The following is a 19,206-nucleotide window of genomic DNA, read 5'->3' as shown; positions in this document are numbered from 1 at the left end:
TTTATGCTCAAGTAATATTCTCCAGCGCTCTTCAGATTATTTTGGTGTTTGTTGGTGGGTTTTTTTAAACTAGGTGGCAGTAGGAGAGAATTAGTTTATAGATTTTTATTTTTTTTTTTGCCATTTATTGGGGCTGAAGTTGTCATAACAGTTTGTGAGTTATTTGAGAAGCAGTCCTCTGAGTAGTCTCCACTGAGTAGATTATCTAATAAAACTTGTAACGAACAGATTTGTCACCTGCCTTCTAAGTGATCTTTGAGATGCTGATGATTGCATCAATACACAAACATAGGCTTTGATGGGAGAATAAATGATGCTGATTGTGTGCCTAATTACACAGTTTATGGGCCCAATCCAGCATCTGTTGAAACTTAAAAGAGGAAAAATCTTCTTGGTTTTAGGGAACTTTTGTTCAGGAGATACAAAGCAAGGTGCTGCATAGTGTTTATTAACCATGTATTTTCTTAAGGTGGTGAAGAAAAGTGTGGTATGTAAAATCAGATACTTATACAGAACCCTTTTTTTCGAAGCTGCAGTAGCTTGCAGGAATCATAAAATCTACTAAATACAGAGATCAATACTAATTGATGGTTTGAATAGTGAAGGCAAATGATGCTGGGTATCTCCTACCTCACTTGAAGGAAGGAGACTCCATCATCATCTGCAACAACAGGTGAAGCACTTCAATTCAGTAAGTCCCTTCTGAACTGTGTCTTAAATGCTGTTTGGCTAACTAAACATCTCCAAATCTGCTCACATCCTTTGTATTGATTTATTAAATGGTTTCCTATATTTCTGTGTGCACTCTAATATATTTACTTCTGATCTTCTCTGCGAATGCTTAGTTTCCTGTGTTCTTTGTCTGCTGCGTTTTTATTTTCTCCTCAATAAGGATTTCATTTACAAGCAGCAATACTCTTCACCTTGCTTCTTTTGTCCAAGTTATTTCTCGAAATAGAGTTCATAGAATTCATAGCATAGCATTCATAGTTCATAGCAGTCACCAGGAGAAATAGCATTTCTGTGGACCAGGGCGTATGCTGCACATGCTCATGTAAATCCTGAGCGTTTCCACAATAAGCGCTGGCATCTCGGGCGTGCCAGAGGCATGAAGGTAAGGAGTGCGGGTTTCAGATGAACAGTGCTGATGGGTCACATGAGTATTTTAAAAGAGAAATTAATACAGTATCAGAAAAAGTGTTTACCCTACACAAAGACTACTCCTCGATAGGTGTTATTAGTGGGTTGGTATTTATTTGCTTTAACCCTTCTTCTAAGTCTTCAGCAATGTTTTTAAGGATGCATGTGTATTAATTATCTTAAATGCCTGCTATTTTCACAGCCTTTTCTTCATCGGGAAATAAAGCATGCTGGTACTCATGGTTTGAGATAAAGACAGTTTAATGGGTAAAGCAAAAGCCGCGCACGCAAGCAAAGCAAAACAAGGACAAAAAAAAAAAGGACTGTCGTGGTTTAGCCCCAGCCAGCAACTAAGCCCCACGCAGCCGCTCACTCACTCCCCCACGGTGGCACGGGGGAGAGAATCGGAAGAGTAAAAGTGAGGAAACTCATGGGTTGAGATAAAGACAGTTTAATGGGTAAAGCAAAAGCTGCGCACGCAAGCAAAGCAAAACAAGGAATTTGTTCACCACTCCCCATGGGCAGGCAGGTGTTCAGCCATCTCCAGGGAAGCAGGGCTCCGTCATGCGTAATGGTTTCTTGGGAAGACAGACGCCATCACTCCGAACGTCCCTCCACCCCTTCCTTCTTCTTCGTCCCAGCTTTATATACTGAGCATGACGTTATATGGTATGGAATATCTCTTTGGCCAGCCTGGGTCAGCTGTCCCAGCTGTGTCCCCTCCCAGCTTCCCGTGCACCCCCAGCCTGCTCGCTGCAGGCCAGCACGAGAAGCTGGACTGTCCCTGACTACTTAGCAACAACCCAAAACAGCAGCACCTCATCAACATTTTCTCACCCCAAATCCAAAACACAGCCCCACATTAGCTTCTGAGAAGAAAATTAACTCTACCCTGGCTGAAACCAGGACACTGGTATAATAAATTTGGGTTTAATATGCATGAGCAATATTTGCTCTCAGCACTGTTCAGTAGCTATGAGTAGGAGATAAATCAATTTAACCAAAATTACCAACCTTTGGCAAAGCTTTATCATTCTGGTACGTACTCTGTATTACACTGTGCCGTCACATGTGTGAATTTAAGGCCTGATCCTGGCCCAAGCATTTATAAACACTGAGGAGATGAAGTACAGCTGCAGATTTTGCAATTTGGACTTCTCTGCACTTGAGATGGTTTTGCCAGTTGATGAGGCCGTTATGTCTGCTGAAATCTGTGCTTGTGAAGTCCTGTGTTAAGCCTGACTGCTGACTGCTCTTGTTGGTTCATCTGTAGGGTGTGAATGACTTCACCTGTGTGGCAAGACTGAACTGTGCTCTTGAGTGCACAATTTTTTTTCAGGATTTTTGGACAGTATTCTATTTTGACTGTTTATCTTTGCTGTATGGCTTGTTTTCCCATCAGATAAAAATAGGACCAAAATACTTATTTATGACATAGTAATGACAGCCTGGAATTTCTAAGAGTTGACATCTGGTGTAATTTACTCAAACTGGAAAATCTCTGAAATTATTTTTCCACAAGCAATGTGTGACAAAGGTTTCTAATTTTTTAACAGTTGTTTTCTTCTTCCTGTAAAGACAAATTAGCAATGTGATATGGTATCGTAAAGTGAAAATTTCCCTCTTCATCTACCGGATAGTACCCAAGTAAGCATGTGCCGCTTGCAAATAATATGATACGGTAAAGAAAAGAAAAAGAGAAACAATCATGCTCACTCAAAAGAAGACACCAATATCAAATGTGATCTTTATTTATTGTGACTGCAATATCTGCTTCTTTGCTCTGCCTTTTAGTAAAACTAACAGAGGTCAGAATATGCAGGCGCCGGTCCTCTGTCTTTCTTAAGAGGAAAATTGTATAGAATGAGATATGATGGTAATGTTTATGGGGCAATGCTTTGCTGAGTAGAGATGATAGCAGCTGAATATGACTCGCCACGCACCATTTCTCTGTATTTATAGGCTTTTTGCTGGAAGGTGCTTGATCCTTCACTCCTTCCAGACAAACTCCAGTGAAGGCTGCTGGAGGCAGGCTCCAGTCCCACCACTGCGATGGCTTTCTAATGCCCAGCTGTAAGCTCTTAAATGGCGTGAGTAAAGGTGTAGAGCAGCTTCTTCCAGGATCTCCTCCTGTGAAGGGAGGATGTTATGGCAGTCTGATGTGATAAAACATATTTGCTTTGAAACCAGCTACTTAATTTACTTAGTGAACAAATATGTTGTGTACAGCACCATAAAGTTCCTTGGTGAATTCTGAAAACTCTGAATTTTTTAGGATTTTGACAGTTCTTCTCCCTCGCAGGCTTAAATATTGTGCCCGTGATAATGAGAGCAGGCGGGACTCAAATAGATCACTGTCTTTATAATCCTTACACTGAAACTTTTTCTTTGAGAGGGATACAGCCCTAAGGGTCAAAACTGCGAGAAATGCTACCTCTGCTATTCTGAGACATTTCTTTTTCGCAGTCTTCCCAACTGGGGTCGTTAATTGTGATCATCGGGTGGGAATCCACCCCATTGTTAATGTAACAGGTTATTTTCTAAAATCCATTTTAAAAGGTTGCTGTATTTATTACCTAGTCAAAGAATTAACAACTAGGTGCTAGGCTATTTAGATCGCTGCACGCTTTACTTCAGAGGGCTTTGCTCAGGACTGTAGCTGGGATTATTTCTTATTTTTCTTGACAGCTCTGTTGTGCCTTCCTTTATTGGTAACATTATGACATTAAATCTTCTGAAAAGAAAATAACTTTTTTAATGTAGTGGCACTGGGCAGCAGGGCTGTAATCAAATTTTGGCCAGTCACTCATTCTGGCAAGGTTATACAAGTCTCTCTCTTCCTTGAAAATATGACAAAACTTCCAAAATATACCAGAATAAGCCATTTTTATGTGTTTAACTGAACAGAGCTGTCTCCTCTCCCAAGGTCAGGCAAAACCAGATTTCTCCTTTATCCCATTCAGACAGGAATTAATCCAGAGGAGTCTTACAGACTCTGTTACACCAGGCAGGGGATAGAGGGTACGGTCGCAGAGATTCATTCTGGACTGTGAAGGTATGAATCTGGCTCTGCTTCTGAGGAAATAATGGCTAAAATGATAGCTAAAAGGCTCGAACTCTTCTTTTGGGAGGGCTGGAGGGTGCAGCGAAGCCTGGCATGCACAGTGCTGAGCCTAAGGATGGGAGCTGCAGGATGGGAGGGCTGCGATGTGCCCAGAAAACTGAACTAGTTGTGTTCATCCTCTTAATTCAAGATAAAGAGGCTGCTAACGAGGACTGGCACTCTCTAAAGTGTGATGTGGGTCGTGGTGTCTCATTTTGGGAAGCATCCCCTTAGTCATCTGCATCAGGACACGAAGTCATCTGGGTCCCCATGAGACACGGGAAAAATGTCAGCGGTGCAAGGTTGCCTTGGGGAATGTTGACCATGATGAGTTGTCTCTGAACAAGTGTTAAATAAATTCTTGGGGGTTGGAGTAGATGACCCCCAGAGGTCCCTTCCAACCTACACCATTCTGTACTTTGATGACGTTTCTGTTGCTTTCCATTGTCGTTTTGATATTAACTTCTTTGTCATTTTGACATTAACTTCTCTTCCAACATGGCTCAGATGCAATCCAGATTAATGGAGTACCTGACTCCATTCATTCCACCTAAACTTAGGCACTTGATTTAGTCATTTGAAATGCAGCACCCTGTGCTGCTTGTTTTAATGACAAGGTGCAGGCAGCTCCTGAAGGGTGATTCAGATAGATGATATGTCCTTCTCTGACCAAGTAGTGGGATGCTTCAGCTGTGTACATAAATTAATTGGGATGAACCCAACCTTGAATGTCCAGCAGCAGATTTATAACAAAGTTGAACTTTTCAGCTTTAGTAGTAAACCAAGAGTTGAGGCTGGACTAGTTCCAATGTCCTTCGCAGTAGAAGAATATCCTTCTGCAGGTCTGTAGATCAACTAAGGTACCAATTATAAATACATCTAATAGGAGGTCTTCAGGACAAGACTTTCAAGCCTCAGAGATTTGCCTTAAGCTTATCACTGACTGGTATAGTTTCTGTGTGTGCAGAGAATTAGGCAAATCCCATTGAATTCTGCAAATTCAGGCTGGTTTGGGGAGGGGGATGAAATTTATACCAAAAGTGTCCCAACAACATCTCTGATGCTAATTCAAAATGTCTAGCTGCAGGTCCCTAAAGCAAAAGTGCTTGTTAGAAGAACTAGAAAATAGAAAATATATTTTTATGTCTGAGTTGATGTTTTTTGGAGCCCCACTTAATGTTATTGAATGTCCACAGGGAATCAAAACTCTTTAATTAAACAGATGCCAATGGGTGCAAAATTTAAAGGCCTATCCTGAATGTCCCTTGTCATTAATCCGAAAAATCAATATAATGTGTTCAGTTGTCTAGTGACTTCCAGCCATTTACCCTTCCCAGATGAATTTGACATCTGGGTCCCATGATAATTACAGGGACCTCCAGTGCTTCAAATTTTAAAGAAAAACATAATTAAAAAAAAAAAAAGTGGAGATGGAACCAGAAATAATTTCTGAAGATTATGTATTTTCATAGCTAACTGGAGCTGGAGTTCTTTAAGGCAACGCGTGATACCTGGACTACCCTTGTATTTCAGACAGTGTTTTAGAGACTTGGAAAGCCAAAAGCAGAAGCACAGATAATGTTCAGTCAATTAATGAGTAAGATCAGCCTTGGATACAAAATGGGGAGGAATTAAGCAGTGGGCAGGTTTTAAAATGCTATTATAATAAACACAGATTGAGGAATGGGGCCCTGGAGTGGGACTGTCCTTGGTCTCTGAGATGGATTAAGTATTCTGATTTACCCCAGGGAAAATGGAGGAGCACCTTCATTTCTCATGAAATGCCAAATTTTTCTTTTTCATCGGGAAGTGCCTCTGTCTCTGTTCAGGTAACCTAGCCATACATGTGAGAAGCCCCTTTATTTTGAGGCTGCATTTGAGCCTTCCACTGGCACCTGCCTGGGATGTTGGAGGAGTTGCCGTCCTGTAAGATCCAAGTTCTGAATATACATTATACTGAATAATCAAGGAAATAAAGTTGTTTTATAGCTGCCACAGAAGTATGTGTATACAGTCCGAGGGCAGCATCGTGCGAGAGGTGAGAGTAGAGAATCGCAAATTAGCTTTGATGAGTATTTGTTTGAATTTGAAAATTTGAAAATTTGAAAATGGAGACCTGTGGGTCTCCACCCTCCATTTTTTTTTTTAACTAAGCGTTACAATCACCAGAACCCGGCCACTCATTTGATAACTAACTAAAGAACAGGGCCAGAGCCTGCCCTTCTCGTTTCATTTGAACTTTTCCCAGTGACTTAATTGGAGACAAGGTCAGTGTATATTCATATTTCAAGTCTTCTCATAGTCATAAACTTCACCCCTATGTGATCATTAAAAGTTTTACAAAAACACATTTTATTAGCATCCAGCCCTAAACTTGGTGATAGAAGATATATTTGTGTAATCAAAAGGAAAAGTAACACGCTCCTGTGAATAAATGGATGTAACAAAGCTTAGAAGTAGTTCAAAGTGCCAGTTTTCAATAGGGCACAGAAAATGCATGCAATTCAGGGATGTTGTCAAAGAAATGTAAGAAATAAAGTTTTGTCAGCAAAACTTAAGAAGGTATTTCACAGGGTATGCTTTTTGTTGCAGAAAGAAAAGAAACAGAAATAACTGAGTTTTACACGGACATGTCGTGATGTCCCTTCCCCATACCTGCTATCTGCGTTTCTTGAGAGGGGGTTTTCTTTCCCCTGGATACTGCTCTGCGGTGCTCTGAGGTGCTGAGCAGCAGGCTGGGACATGTCCTAGCCTAACCCGAAAATGTCCAGAGTCAGAAGTGTTTTTCTTTAAGATCCACAGCCTGGCTAATTGTCCCTGTGTCTTCTGATGTCTGGTGTGTATCTAAAGCACTGCTGGATGTGCAGCGACAGAGGTCTGACCTCTGTCTCCCAAGCAGAGAAGCCACTCTAAATGCGCTTGAAGTTCTGCACCAGGAGGTTAAAAATTCACTGCAGCATCGGTGTCAGGGGGAGGGCATCATCTCACATTTAGATCTCGGGCTTTAAAAAAAATGTGAATGCAGGTTTTGTGTAAAATTGAGTAGAAGCAGCTCACTAGAGTCCTGTCTTCTCTGACCTGTTACTCCATAGTACACCAGTAATTCTCCTGAAAATCAGTTGGAAGCGGTAATGTTCTTCGGGGAGAGTGCTGGTGCGTGGCACGTAGCAAGTTAAAAAGGAGGAAGTGTTCGTCGTCCTGCCACGCTTCTGAAACGAGGAGCAGAGCTCTCCCCGTACTCCGGTAGCGGCGAAACAAGCGGATCCTTTCCGATCTTCCCATTCCATCAACCCTAATGCATCTTTCATTCTTCTGCCTTTCATATTGTTTATCATCAAGAAATGGAAAATATGAAATTGTTTATTGTTTAATTAAGCCAAGCTGGTCATGGAGAGGAGTGAGGATGAGTAACTTCAATCACTTGGATAATAAATCAGTTTGGACCGGGGTTGTAATAATGTGCAATCTGCAATATCCCTCTTTGGACATAAAAACTGCCAACCCCAGCAACATCTGGCAGTTTTTCCCTTCCTTCCACAGATGTTTCAATATCTTCTTGTTTCCCTGGTCTTTTTAATAGGATTTTTCATCATCATCTTTCATCTTTGAGCAATTCAGCAAGAGCTTTATACCCATTTGTAGAATTTACCTCGTTTTAGCCGTTTGCTCACAATCCTGTCCAAATCCTTTCCCAGCCCTCTCTCAATGCCCGCGATGGGGCTCAGGGAGCCGTTCCAGCGCACGATGCACGCTGAATAGCACCAGATGGTTCCTTTCTCCTCAGAAACTCACTAACTAACCTCTACACTCAAAATAGTGTCTTTTCTGCTACAGAAATAGGCCTTCAAATCTGAGCATTTCTGCTGGCGAACTACCTTTATGCTTTTCACATGAGGCCCAGAGAGATGTCTCCAGGTTAACAGTACATCATGAGAAGCGGGTATGCTTTGCGCTCCTGCGTTACCTTACCGCAGTAACCTTCACGCACACGAAGACTCGCAAACCTCTGTTGCAGTTCGTATTTCGGTAGTATTGTTATGAAAATGTGTAATTTGCAAAAAGGAGACTGTCAGGGGCTTTATGAAAAATTGTACAGAGGATTAGCGTCAAAGCTAAGACAGGCTCTTGGCACTCAGGTCACGGGCATAAGGCACTCCATCAATCTCCAAATGCAGCGTGCACTGCTCCGTTGCATATGTTATAACAGGAGTAACCTCCTTTACTGCTGCAGGAGCATAAATATTTAATAAACAGGTTTAGGGGTGCATTATTTCATTGTAATTTTCTATTTTTCTCCTTTTGTTGTTTGTGGCGGTGATGGCGTTCGGTCATGTCTGCTGATGGGCAGCTAACACCTTCCTCCAGAGAAAGAGGCAGCTAGCTGCTTTTCAGGCATCTCTGGGCAGCTCCTGACACCAGCACAGCATAATAAGGGCGCATGCATTAACATTATTTAAAGTGGAAGATTTTAAAAAAAATATTCTTGAGATTTTGATTTTAATCTGAATCTTAATAGCCTAATTATTTTGAAATTATTGTGCCCTTTGCTTTATAAACTCTTAATCACGAGGCTCTCAGGCAGATATCGTTTAAGTAATCAGCATCAGTATAATCAGTAATTAAAGTGATAGTCAGCTACAGGTGCTGCTAAGTGCTAATCAATTAAGTGCCTTTGTAATTGAAAACTTGATTGAAGTATTGATAGCTACTTTGATCCCTGGACCTGTAAAGTTCCAGTTGGTTTTCTTATAGTTGACTGAAGCCCTTTACAAATTTGCAGTATTTAGCAGGTGTTGCGAAGGAGGGAGGTGAAATTCAACCTTTCCTTGCCTGACTGTTCTGAATAAAAATTGCACTGCGGATCAGAAGTGGTTTTGCCGGCTGTTCAATGACTTTAAGGAGTTTCTTTGCCCGTTGACAGGCAGCTCTCTGCAGGTGGTTTTGCTGCCTCTGTACATCTGACGTTGGCAAATGCCCTACGGGCAACGTTGCCTGCCGTACGGGCAACGCAGCAACCGTTGAGCAGGGACGGGGTTCCTGCCGGGCTGGATGCGGCTGGCAGCATCCATGTCCGTTTGCTCATCAGTCTTCCAGGGGTTCGTGACTCCACACACCCCGGTCCCTCGAAACTAAATATCCTCAGCAGAGAGAGGGAGAGCTGAGAGCAAACGTTCATTGTGAGTAACTGTCATTGACACAAGAATGAGTTAAAACGACAAGAAATCTATCACTGCAGCTATGGAAATATATTGTAGATGGGTTTTCCTATTACAGGGGTTTTCTTCTTCATGAAAACTTGCTAGCCCGACTTTGAACGAGAAGTCAAAGCTTTGAAAATTTGCATGAATATGATGTTCTTTAAAAATAAAGAGCATTTCAAGTTAATGGAACCTTAGGTTTTGTTTTCAAATGTGCTTACAAAGTTAGTACAAGTTAGTTTTAATTGTGTAATGAAATGTCTAAAAATTACCTAAAATATCTGAAAATGCCTACAAATCCAATAAGGAATCACTCTTTCTGCTTAGTTAATAAAACAAGAAACTGAAAACAAGATTCACCCATCCTAAAAAGATTAATACGTCAGGTGATTTTCTTTGGACATTCCTTTTTCTCACCATCAGCTATAAAAAGAGCCTATCTGAACTTAGCTGAGAGAAATCTTACCAATTTTGAAACATTAAAATTATTTAAATGTTGGTCTAAGCAGTTCCCATTACATAGGAGGAGAATGCTGCTCTGCCTACTATTTTGAAATGTCCATGTGTCACCCGGTTAAAAAGCACTCAGTTGCACTGTACATGATTATTTCCCAAGTCTTTTTTAAATATATATAACAAAATCTTAGAAGCAGTGGTGCTTTAGAAGTTTCTATGTTTGCAGAGAGAGAGAAAATTATGACTTTTTTCATTATTTATTTTCAAACCTCACTATTTTCTGTTTGTTTTGTTCCTTTGCCACCATAACCAAATATTTGCCTAAGGTTCCTGACTATTCTGAGCCTTATATTTGGTTATGTTTCATCTTTTCACGTTAGTGAAGACACCCAGAGGCATTTTTATCCTGAAGTTTTTTTCCCCATTACTTTTCCTTTTTTTTTTTTTTCTTTTAAGACTGTGGTGATCAAATGGTTTCGGTATTTGATCATGCAATTTTAATATAAGAGCTGTTTGGAGACGTAGTTCAGAAAAGAAATACTCTGAGGAGATAATACTGGCTGAAAAGGTCTTCATACCTTAACAATCCTCCCAATTTTTTTTTCTTACTCTTATCTTCTCTCGGGCTGGGGTACAGAAGTGGTTCGATGAGACACCATGCTTGGGGACTTTAAAATTGCCCGTATCCAAGGCAGCTGCCAGCAGTCTCAACACGTACTTGTAAACTAATTTGCAGCTTACACGTTGGTTGTAGGAGGGGAGCCCCTTGCTGTGGGGCAGTGGGCGTGGAGGGGTGCGGGGAGGGACGCGGGTCCGAGGGCGGCAGGAGGGGCTGGGAGGAACACGGCTGCTGCGTCACGCACCTTCCGCGGTGGCTCACGCGCGTACCGCGCCAGGCTTGGATGCTTGAGAAAACAGGCTCTCGGGTGAGGACGAGGCTGTGGTCCTACTGCAAGCCCAGGGAATAAAGCAGTCTGTCACAGCAGCCCGAGGGCAGTCCAGGGCTGTGCCCAAAGGCCTGGGATCAAAGTCCAGGAATCGCGTTGCTGGAAAGTGATTCAGTAAGGGTCATAAAAAAGCAGAACTAGCTGGAGGAAATGGATCCAAACCTTATCCCTTGGACTCCTCAACCTGCAGATCAGCACGTGGTAAGTCCTCATCCAGCGCTTTCAGACGTTTCTAGCAGGACTTTGGGCATTCACAGCTCATGCTGTGAAATGCTCTCCTTCTTTGTTCCTTGCCCTAGGCCTCCTGTACTTTTTGCATGGCACTTTTGTGCCCCACACGGGTCTAAGCTAACATGTCCACAGCTGGGAGCCTGAACCACATGGCACACAAACGCATGTTAAACAGTTGATGGTCAAGATGCCATTAACAAATAATGGATCTTAGCTGGTTCTCCCAGAGCATTGAAAATAATGACTTAAAGCCTTCCAAAATAAAACTCTCTCATTTCATTAGAAAAAAATCATACTAGATCTCTGTAGGCTCCATACATCTGACTTCTAAGTAGTTTTGACTTTCCTTATAGTGATAGGCTAATAAGCTTCTGTGCCACCTGCAGAGTATAGAATAAGTATTCCCTGGGAATTTTCTTGTTCAGTAGAAAACTCATACAGCAAAAAACTAGTACATTAAGCACCCTTTACTTTGCCTTGGGATGCTTAATTTCTTGGTAAAATCTACTATTTTGCAGTTATGCTAGGCTTAGCACATTTTATTGCACCAATGACACATTGATTTTAATATTTTCTCAAGCACTAAATTATACGTGTGTTTTTTTAAATACTGTCTTTTTCTAAGTCCCTTCTTCAGTCCTGCCTATTTTTTAAAACGTACCTGATTTGGGATATAATACATGTTTTCTATGAGCTGTTTAGGTAGTTTTGATTTAATTGTTAGCAAAAACAGAGCCTGAATGCCTCTGAATGTGCATTTGATCCAGAGGAGATTAGAGGTCAACATTAATTAATAGCAGTTAAAAAAGCCACAGTTAGACATTCCCACAAATTTTGGCAGCACAGAAAGGTTCGTTCTCAGAGGCACAGGACAACTTCTGAATGCTCTTAGCAGATCATTAGGAGCCCTTCTGCAGGATGCATCGCTGCGTTCAGTGGTGACCAGTCTGACGTCCGTACCCAACTCGCAAGGGTTTTTTTAAGGATGAAAGATGAATCAAACTGGTCATGAAACTTTCTATTCAGTGTCCTGGGGGCTTGTAATTATTTGCCACAGCGTCTCGAGCAGTGTGTTGTGGATTTGGCTATAAGCCTTGCTTCTGACAGGTCCAGCTTATTTATGCTACTATTTAAATTTCAATTTCTTCAAGCCTGTAGTCCTGTTTCAGCTCGCAGCCTTAGAAGGAGAACACTTTACCTCTGGGTGTGTTGAAACCACTGATACTTCAGAGGGGCTGTGGTGTGTTTTGTTGGGGTTTTTTTATTGCTGTGTTCCAGAATATTAAATGTGTGTCGCTACAGCATTTGACAGACCTTGGGTATCTTCAGTGCTCATTGCTATTACTGATAAAAGCTAAACGCCAGTAGGAGTACGTAAGATTTAAAATAGCTCTGCAAAATCTCAGAATACTTTATGAAAGTACCTAAAGATTATTCCTAGTTTCTGTATAGAAGGAGTGTTCAGTGTTTCTGTGAGATCATTGCTCGTGTCCCTCACCGAGCACAGAACACACCTGGCTCCCAAATCTGCTGTCTGACTCAGGAAATTAGCTTCAAATCCCAGCACGTGGATGGGTCATATTTGCAATGAGAAAAGCGCTGTTTCTTGCTGCTGGCTGTATATGAAGAGTAATAGCCCATTTTGTTGTTGCATTGAATCATCAAGTTATTCCTTTTTTGAACTTTTTCCAACTTTCTGCAAATGAGGTGAGTGTGTTCTAGATGCTTAATCTACATAAATTCACAACAGATTCTCTTACTCTAGATTTATTTCCCTTCCCCTACCTTGCAGTTGTTCAGGCTTTGCCTTTTAACCTGAGTTAACCTGTGTTAACTCAAGCATCCAGCATGTAGTTCACCATCGGTGGTAGATGGGAAATTTTAACCCACAAAATTTCTTCCAAACATTTGAAATCTCTAGTGGGCTTTGATCTTGGGTAGCGCCTGCTGTGCCCTTTAACGGTGCTCAGAGCTCTGTGAGCCCCATCCCATCCCATCCCATCCCATCCCATCCCATCCCATCCCATCCCATCCCATCCCATCCCTGTGCTCTTTGGCAGCTCATGGTGTGCCCTGGCTGTTTCTATCCAGGTGTTATACCTGGTTTGGTTTAGTTTGGCTCCACTTTTCAGGCAGAATAGCCCACACCCTTAAGGCATGTGATTGCTCTACTTAAAATCTTAATGAGTTTTTGGAGTCTTCGTCCGGCATATCACTTCCAACCTCTATTGTATCAAATCCTTGATTTGTGTATCTAGCTGGTTTGATTGTAGATAATTGTACTTCCATTGGAAAAATATAATACAAAGAATGGACTTAGTAAAGAAAAAATCAGAAGAAAAGCATATATGCAGAGACAAAGTGCAGCAGATAGACTTCATAAAGCAAGTACTAGTCATCTGCTACCACAACTGAATGAATGTTTGCAAATACTTCTTAATGAATATTTATGTCCCGAGGATTATTGACTAAAATAAACTGACAAATGGTCTTTGCACATCCAGAAATTTTGATTTGATAAGATTAATGAAATTTCTGATGCTCCACATTTCCAGTCGATGTAGAGATAATATCTCAGGTTTTTCTTACTCCACTAAATAATCGTGAAAATGGAAAAATGAAAATACGCTATGGTTTGGAAACTACAGAAAAGGTGTTAAAGGTTCAGCTCAGGTTTGGTTGGACCTGTTGGGCCAATGTCTGTCCTCCCTGAAAAGGGTTATCAAATACAGTTGAACCAGGAGGGATCACGCCATGTAGTTTGCAGCTGCAGAGGGCTATTTTTCAACGTCCAGGGCATTCGCGGCTCTGAGCGAGGGCAATGCTGGGTGTCTGAGCTCACGCTGAGCTGCCCAGGATGATTTCCTAATGGTGCGAGGAAGGGACCACACTCCCATTGAAGAAGGTTCATTTCAGCAAATGGAGGTGGCCAGCAACCTTTTACAATAATTTTCCACGTTGCCTTCCAACCAGCACTAACAGGTTCCTAAAATTCTCTTGAGGCTGGCTTCATTTTATGGTCTCCTTAGGAATCCTGGTGTAACAGAAAGGAAATATTTTCTTTCTGTTGGTTACCTCTCGCATAAAGCCTGAGGCATTGGAGCACTAGTCATTACTGCTCTCTCTTAAGCAGAAGAAAGGACAAGAAGCCTGTCAGAACCTTAATCATTGATTTTCCTGGAGCAAAGAGTCACACGTTAAGTACTGTTGATAAAAAGCATCGTTGCGGTGTCCATGGAGACCAAGTTGAGGTGAAAGTGAACTCTTACCATTATGGTGACAGCTTTAGGTAGATCCGTAAAGAACCTGCTTTTTCCTGTAATCATAAGGAAGATCTTATTTATTCTACCTTGAGCGTTAGATCAAACCCGTTGCTTCTGTAAGACCTGCTGTGCAGGGAGATGCAGTCACTGTTGACTTCAAGGCAGAGGAAGGGATACTGAGGTCTCATAAAAACTGCTCAGCGCTTGCAGGTGTCGCAGCTCCAAGTGCTTCGATGCTTCTGTTGGAACTCTTGTTTGTTTTTTTTTTTTTAAATCAAATTAGTGTCAAGTTCAGACTAGAAATAATATGACTGCAATAGTTCCTTATATCCCTAAAGAATATGAATGTATAGATCTCAGAAGTTATTGTACACATGTAGTACTATGCATGCGTGCAACAGGCTTTGTCCTCTGCTGTGTTTGAGTGTGTGCTCGGACATGCTCCGAGAACATGCTTGGACACTTGTGGCCTTTATGCCATCGTGCCCTTCCTTTGTGAGCCTTCAGAGTTTTCTCGACTCAGAAAGGACCCATGCTACATGGTCAGGGTCCCACACAGAGCACCCCAGGCTCATACAACTTTATGATGAAATGGCTTAAGAGAGACTGGAGCCACTCCTGCACCAGTTCCAAAATGATTATACCATCTATAGGTCTGTTAAATGATGGCTGACTGGCCCCATTGAGGGGTTAAACCACCCCAATGTCAGATCTGTGCTTGAGTATCATTCCATTTGCAAGAAACTCTTTTCTTTGTTTGGGTGGACACTGGCCTAGAGAACCCTTCTTCTGAACAAGCATGACGGACACTACTGCTACCTCTCCTAGAGGGCCACAGATTGTCTTGGGGCTTCCTAGCTGTTTTAGCCTCAGCTCAGCAATCTTTTTTGTTTGAAATAATTGGACAAATTGGAGCCTGTGGTTTGGAAATTATGGTGGACCACCCGAAGATCCACTGAAAAGTCTGGGCTGTTAGAATGTCTTCCAAATTACGGGTTTTCTTTCAAAATTCACTTGTGGTTTCTATCAGCTGATTCAGTTCTAAATTTTCTATAAGGGGCACTTTTGGATAACAGTTAGTGTTACTGCACTTTCCAAACTGAGAGACCAGTGTGATTTGTCCCTTCTGGTGGAATTTTTGAATCCACAAATTATTCCTGTAACCATCTACCTGCATGAGCTGTGCAACAGGTCCTTGAAAGCATTCCTGCCCCTCCACTTTGTTGTTTCTTCTACACATTTTTTTTTGCTCTGAATGGGGACAGCTGGAATTTCAGAAGAGCTATATGTGTTGCTCTTGGAAGGGGCAGGGGAAAGACGGAGTTGTTCTTTCTTCCCCTCCTCTGAGAAAGTATCCAAATGCTCTACTTTCTTCTCTGCCTGGGAAATGGGGCAGTCGAAGTGTCTTCTCCGAGCTGGGCTGGAATATACACAGATTCTGAGGTCCCCATGATGAGAGTGTGGCTCAACATTGTGCAGAGATCGGAAGAGTTGGGAGTACACCAGTATCAAGTAACGAGTAACCTGTAGACATCCTCAAAACTGTGAACAGAAATATGTTTTAAAGCTTCTCTCTGGGTATTTGCATTCTCCCATAAGCATTTTATATGTAGGCAATTTCGATATGCAAAGTGACCAAATCTGTTTTTAAAACAATCACTCTCCACTTTGAAAAATGGAGTTTGTTCTGCCCTAATGCAAAAACCTCAGCATTATTTCACCCAGCAATGAAAACCTGAAGTATTGATTTTGAAATGTATAATTGATTGTAACAATAAATCACTGGGCAGTATATGTGCAAAATTGATTTTTCTATTGCAATAATTAATTTGATATGTGCTATAACATATTTATGCAGGGACTAAACAACTCAATAATGGTAATAAATTGTATTTGGTCAAAAACTATCTACTGTGATGTGGTTCAGTTTTCTTTGTCTAAAAATTTGTAATACAGTGCTGTAAGACATAGAATAGATACAGTTGTGCAATTGTGAGGCCTCGCTCCGTGAGAAACCCTTAATACTCTGAATACCTTATATCATGCTGAGTAAAAACACTCAAAGGATTGGAGACTTGCAAGGAACAGCTCGGTGCTCAGATTGTTTTAGCAGGGCAATGTTGATGTACAGTTTCAGCTCTCTTATCAGTCCAGCCCAGTAAATCTGGTGGTTTTTCCTGGGCAAATTGATAGAAACTGTAATAAAGAATAGAATGAATAGACATATGGATGAACACGATATGATGAGGAGGGATCAATACAGCTTTTGTGGAGGAAGGTCCTGCTTCACATGCCTATTAAAGTCCTTTGAAGGAATCATTGAGCACATGGGCAAGGAGATCCAGTTGATATCATTGGCTTGGATTTCCTAAAGCCTTCTGATAAGATCCTTCACAAAAGGCTCCTGAAGAAATGAAGTTGCAGCAGCGTAAGGAAAATGATCCCTTTGTGATAAACATCTGATGCGATAGAGAACAAAGGACGGAGAAGGTGTTGGCTTGATTCAGCCGGGGAGCGCCAGCGGTGGTGTCGCCCAGCGATGCGTGCTGGGGTTCACACTGGCTGGGGCACATGATGGAGAGTGAGGAAACAAGGGTTAGCAATTTAGTGTAGCAAAAGTGAAAGCTGGCTGCTAAAAATCGTTACAGCGCTGAGTGACTGGGAGATAAAAGAGTAAACTAAATTCCGTGTTTAAATATGAAGTGGTGCAGCGAAAACATGTGTACCTGCTGCTGTGCCCTGAACTAGCTGCTGCTGCTCAGGAAGGAGATCTTGGTGTTTAAAGTCAGGAAGCAGAGTGGTCTGCTGTGGTGAAAGCAGCACTGAGTGTTGGGTTTTATTGGAAGATGAACAGGGTTGAAAAGAAAAGGATCACTGCAGCACTGCACAAACCTGCCGTGCACCCTCCACCAAACAGGGTAAGGAAGAAGAGGTACAAGAGAAGGTGACAGGAATGTCCAAGTACATGCGCCGGCTTCTATGTCACAGTGACAAAGTTCCTTCAGACCTTTTTCTAAGCAGAGAGGTGGCAGAGGCAGGTGTCTGGCTGTGTAGGGATGTGTTGGGAGCCGTCAGGAAGGGATGGTTTCAGTTTGGGCTATTGGGCTGAGATAAGATCCCTCATACAACCTAACAAGCAACATCTAGAAAAAAATAAGCGGTTGGTCTTGTTTAATTGCATTGCTGCTGACTCTGGTCAATGGCTCAGCGAAAATTCTCTTACGCGTTGGGATTGGCAGTAAGTTTATTCCCAAGACGTTTCAACTCTCTTTACATTGATTTAACGAGGGTGCAGTAACGTCTCTGTGAATGTCTGTGGAATTAAAATGGCACAGAATTGTTAGAACTGCTCAGGTTGATATTTGTATCCTACAGTCAAAAGGAAGTGCTTTGGCACTTTGGGCTGACAAGCGAAATGAGTTGCAGTCTACTCAACCCCAGAGCTGGTATTTCTAGTACCACAGGTATTCTAATGGCCCGTTGAAATGAAAAAATTCAGAAAAGGGAGAAAATTTACTATATAAATCCATTGCCTATATAGCCAGCTACTGCTAGAGAATGTAGTTTTCTTTATGCCAGTGTGAATCTCTTTAGATTTGATTTGGTTTTCTTCTCAAAATAACAACTTAGTTGAATACATGTTGTTACTGGAAAAACATAGCCTTTTTCGTGAGGTTTTTTTTTTTTCCATTCATTTTATGTGCTTTATTTCTGTCATTTCTTTGGGAAAAAAAAAACAACCAAACAATAATATCTTTTCTTTTTCAGAGCATCAAAGTTAGCTGGTTGCCTCCACCACCAGGTACTCAAAATGGATTTATTACGGGCTATAAAATCCGACATAGAAAGACTACCCGCAGGGGTGAGATTGAAACACTGGAGCCAAACAACCTCTGGTACTTGTTCACAGGTCAGTGTTCACATGGTACAGCCTTGCAGGGTTTTGATGAATTAAATGCTTTGGGAATAAAATATACTTTCACTTCAAGGGAACGTTGATTTCATTGCTGGCAGGTAGCATTTATTGTGTTGTACAAAGACAGTCTTTATGGTGGTATTTTTTAAACCAATTTTTTCCTTACTCCTTTTATCATATGATTGTCTCCTAGATTTTATCATTAATTAATTTGAACCCAAATTTCTTGTATTCAATATCTTAAGCCTCAAATGTTTTTTTAGAGCACTTGGTCAACATCTCCTATTTTCTCGTGGGTGCAAAAATATTGATTTCCTTAGTTTCTTCTCTGAGATTTTCAATGGAAAATATCTCCTCACAAAATAAAAAGTTCAACATAGCAAAACTATAATTGCCATGAATGAAAGTAACCAGATGAGTATTGTAAGGGTAACAGTGAATTCTGGTAGGTGAAAATGAATTTCACTTGGGTTCTTACATTATGCCCAAGGCAGAACTGAGAAAGCAGCAATGCATCAAGAGAGAAGATTAAACTTTGTCAAAGTCAGTGGCACTGTTGCCCCTAAATTCAGTATAACCATGATTTCATCACCGAATCCAGTTGAAGATGTCCCTGCTCATGGCAGGGGAGTTGGACTAGATGGCCTTTCAAGGTCACTTCCAACCCAAACTATTCCATGATTTTATGTTTCACCTCAAATTACCTACTTTATGTTTACTTTTACATGCAAAGTGTAATTTGTGAGAATCAGAAGTAATTCTGAACTTCAGAATAAGCTATCATTTTCTGTTTTGGAAGGAAAAGCAAATTTCATTTCATATTTCATTAAAATTAAATAAAAGCAAAAGTAGAACAGTTTTATGAGGAAGACCTTAAATACTCAAATCTCAACTTGGTCATCTAACCTAGGCTCTTGATCAAAGTCCCCACAGGGCCTCTTGTGAAGGCAAC

The 19,206-nt window shown here is 41.3% G+C and overlaps 1 protein-coding gene across 1 annotated transcript in view; it reads left to right on the top strand.

Moving 5' to 3' along the window:
* The window catches only part of DCC (DCC netrin 1 receptor), a 593,712-nt gene that overhangs the window by 482,240 nt on the left and 92,266 nt on the right, over positions 1-19,206 (top strand). Inside the window, 1 exon segment of the mRNA XM_082013714.1 lies at positions 18,107-18,248. Within this exon segment, the coding sequence (XP_081869840.1) occupies positions 18,107-18,248 (142 nt within the window).

This window comes from Phaethon aethereus (assembly GCF_964289735.1).
Source record: "Phaethon aethereus genome assembly, chromosome: Z".
In the NCBI taxonomy this organism is placed as follows: domain Eukaryota; kingdom Metazoa; phylum Chordata; class Aves; order Phaethontiformes; family Phaethontidae; genus Phaethon; species Phaethon aethereus.
The sequence above is the reverse complement of the archived record's forward strand: the minus strand, read 5'-3'. Positions and strand labels throughout refer to the sequence as shown.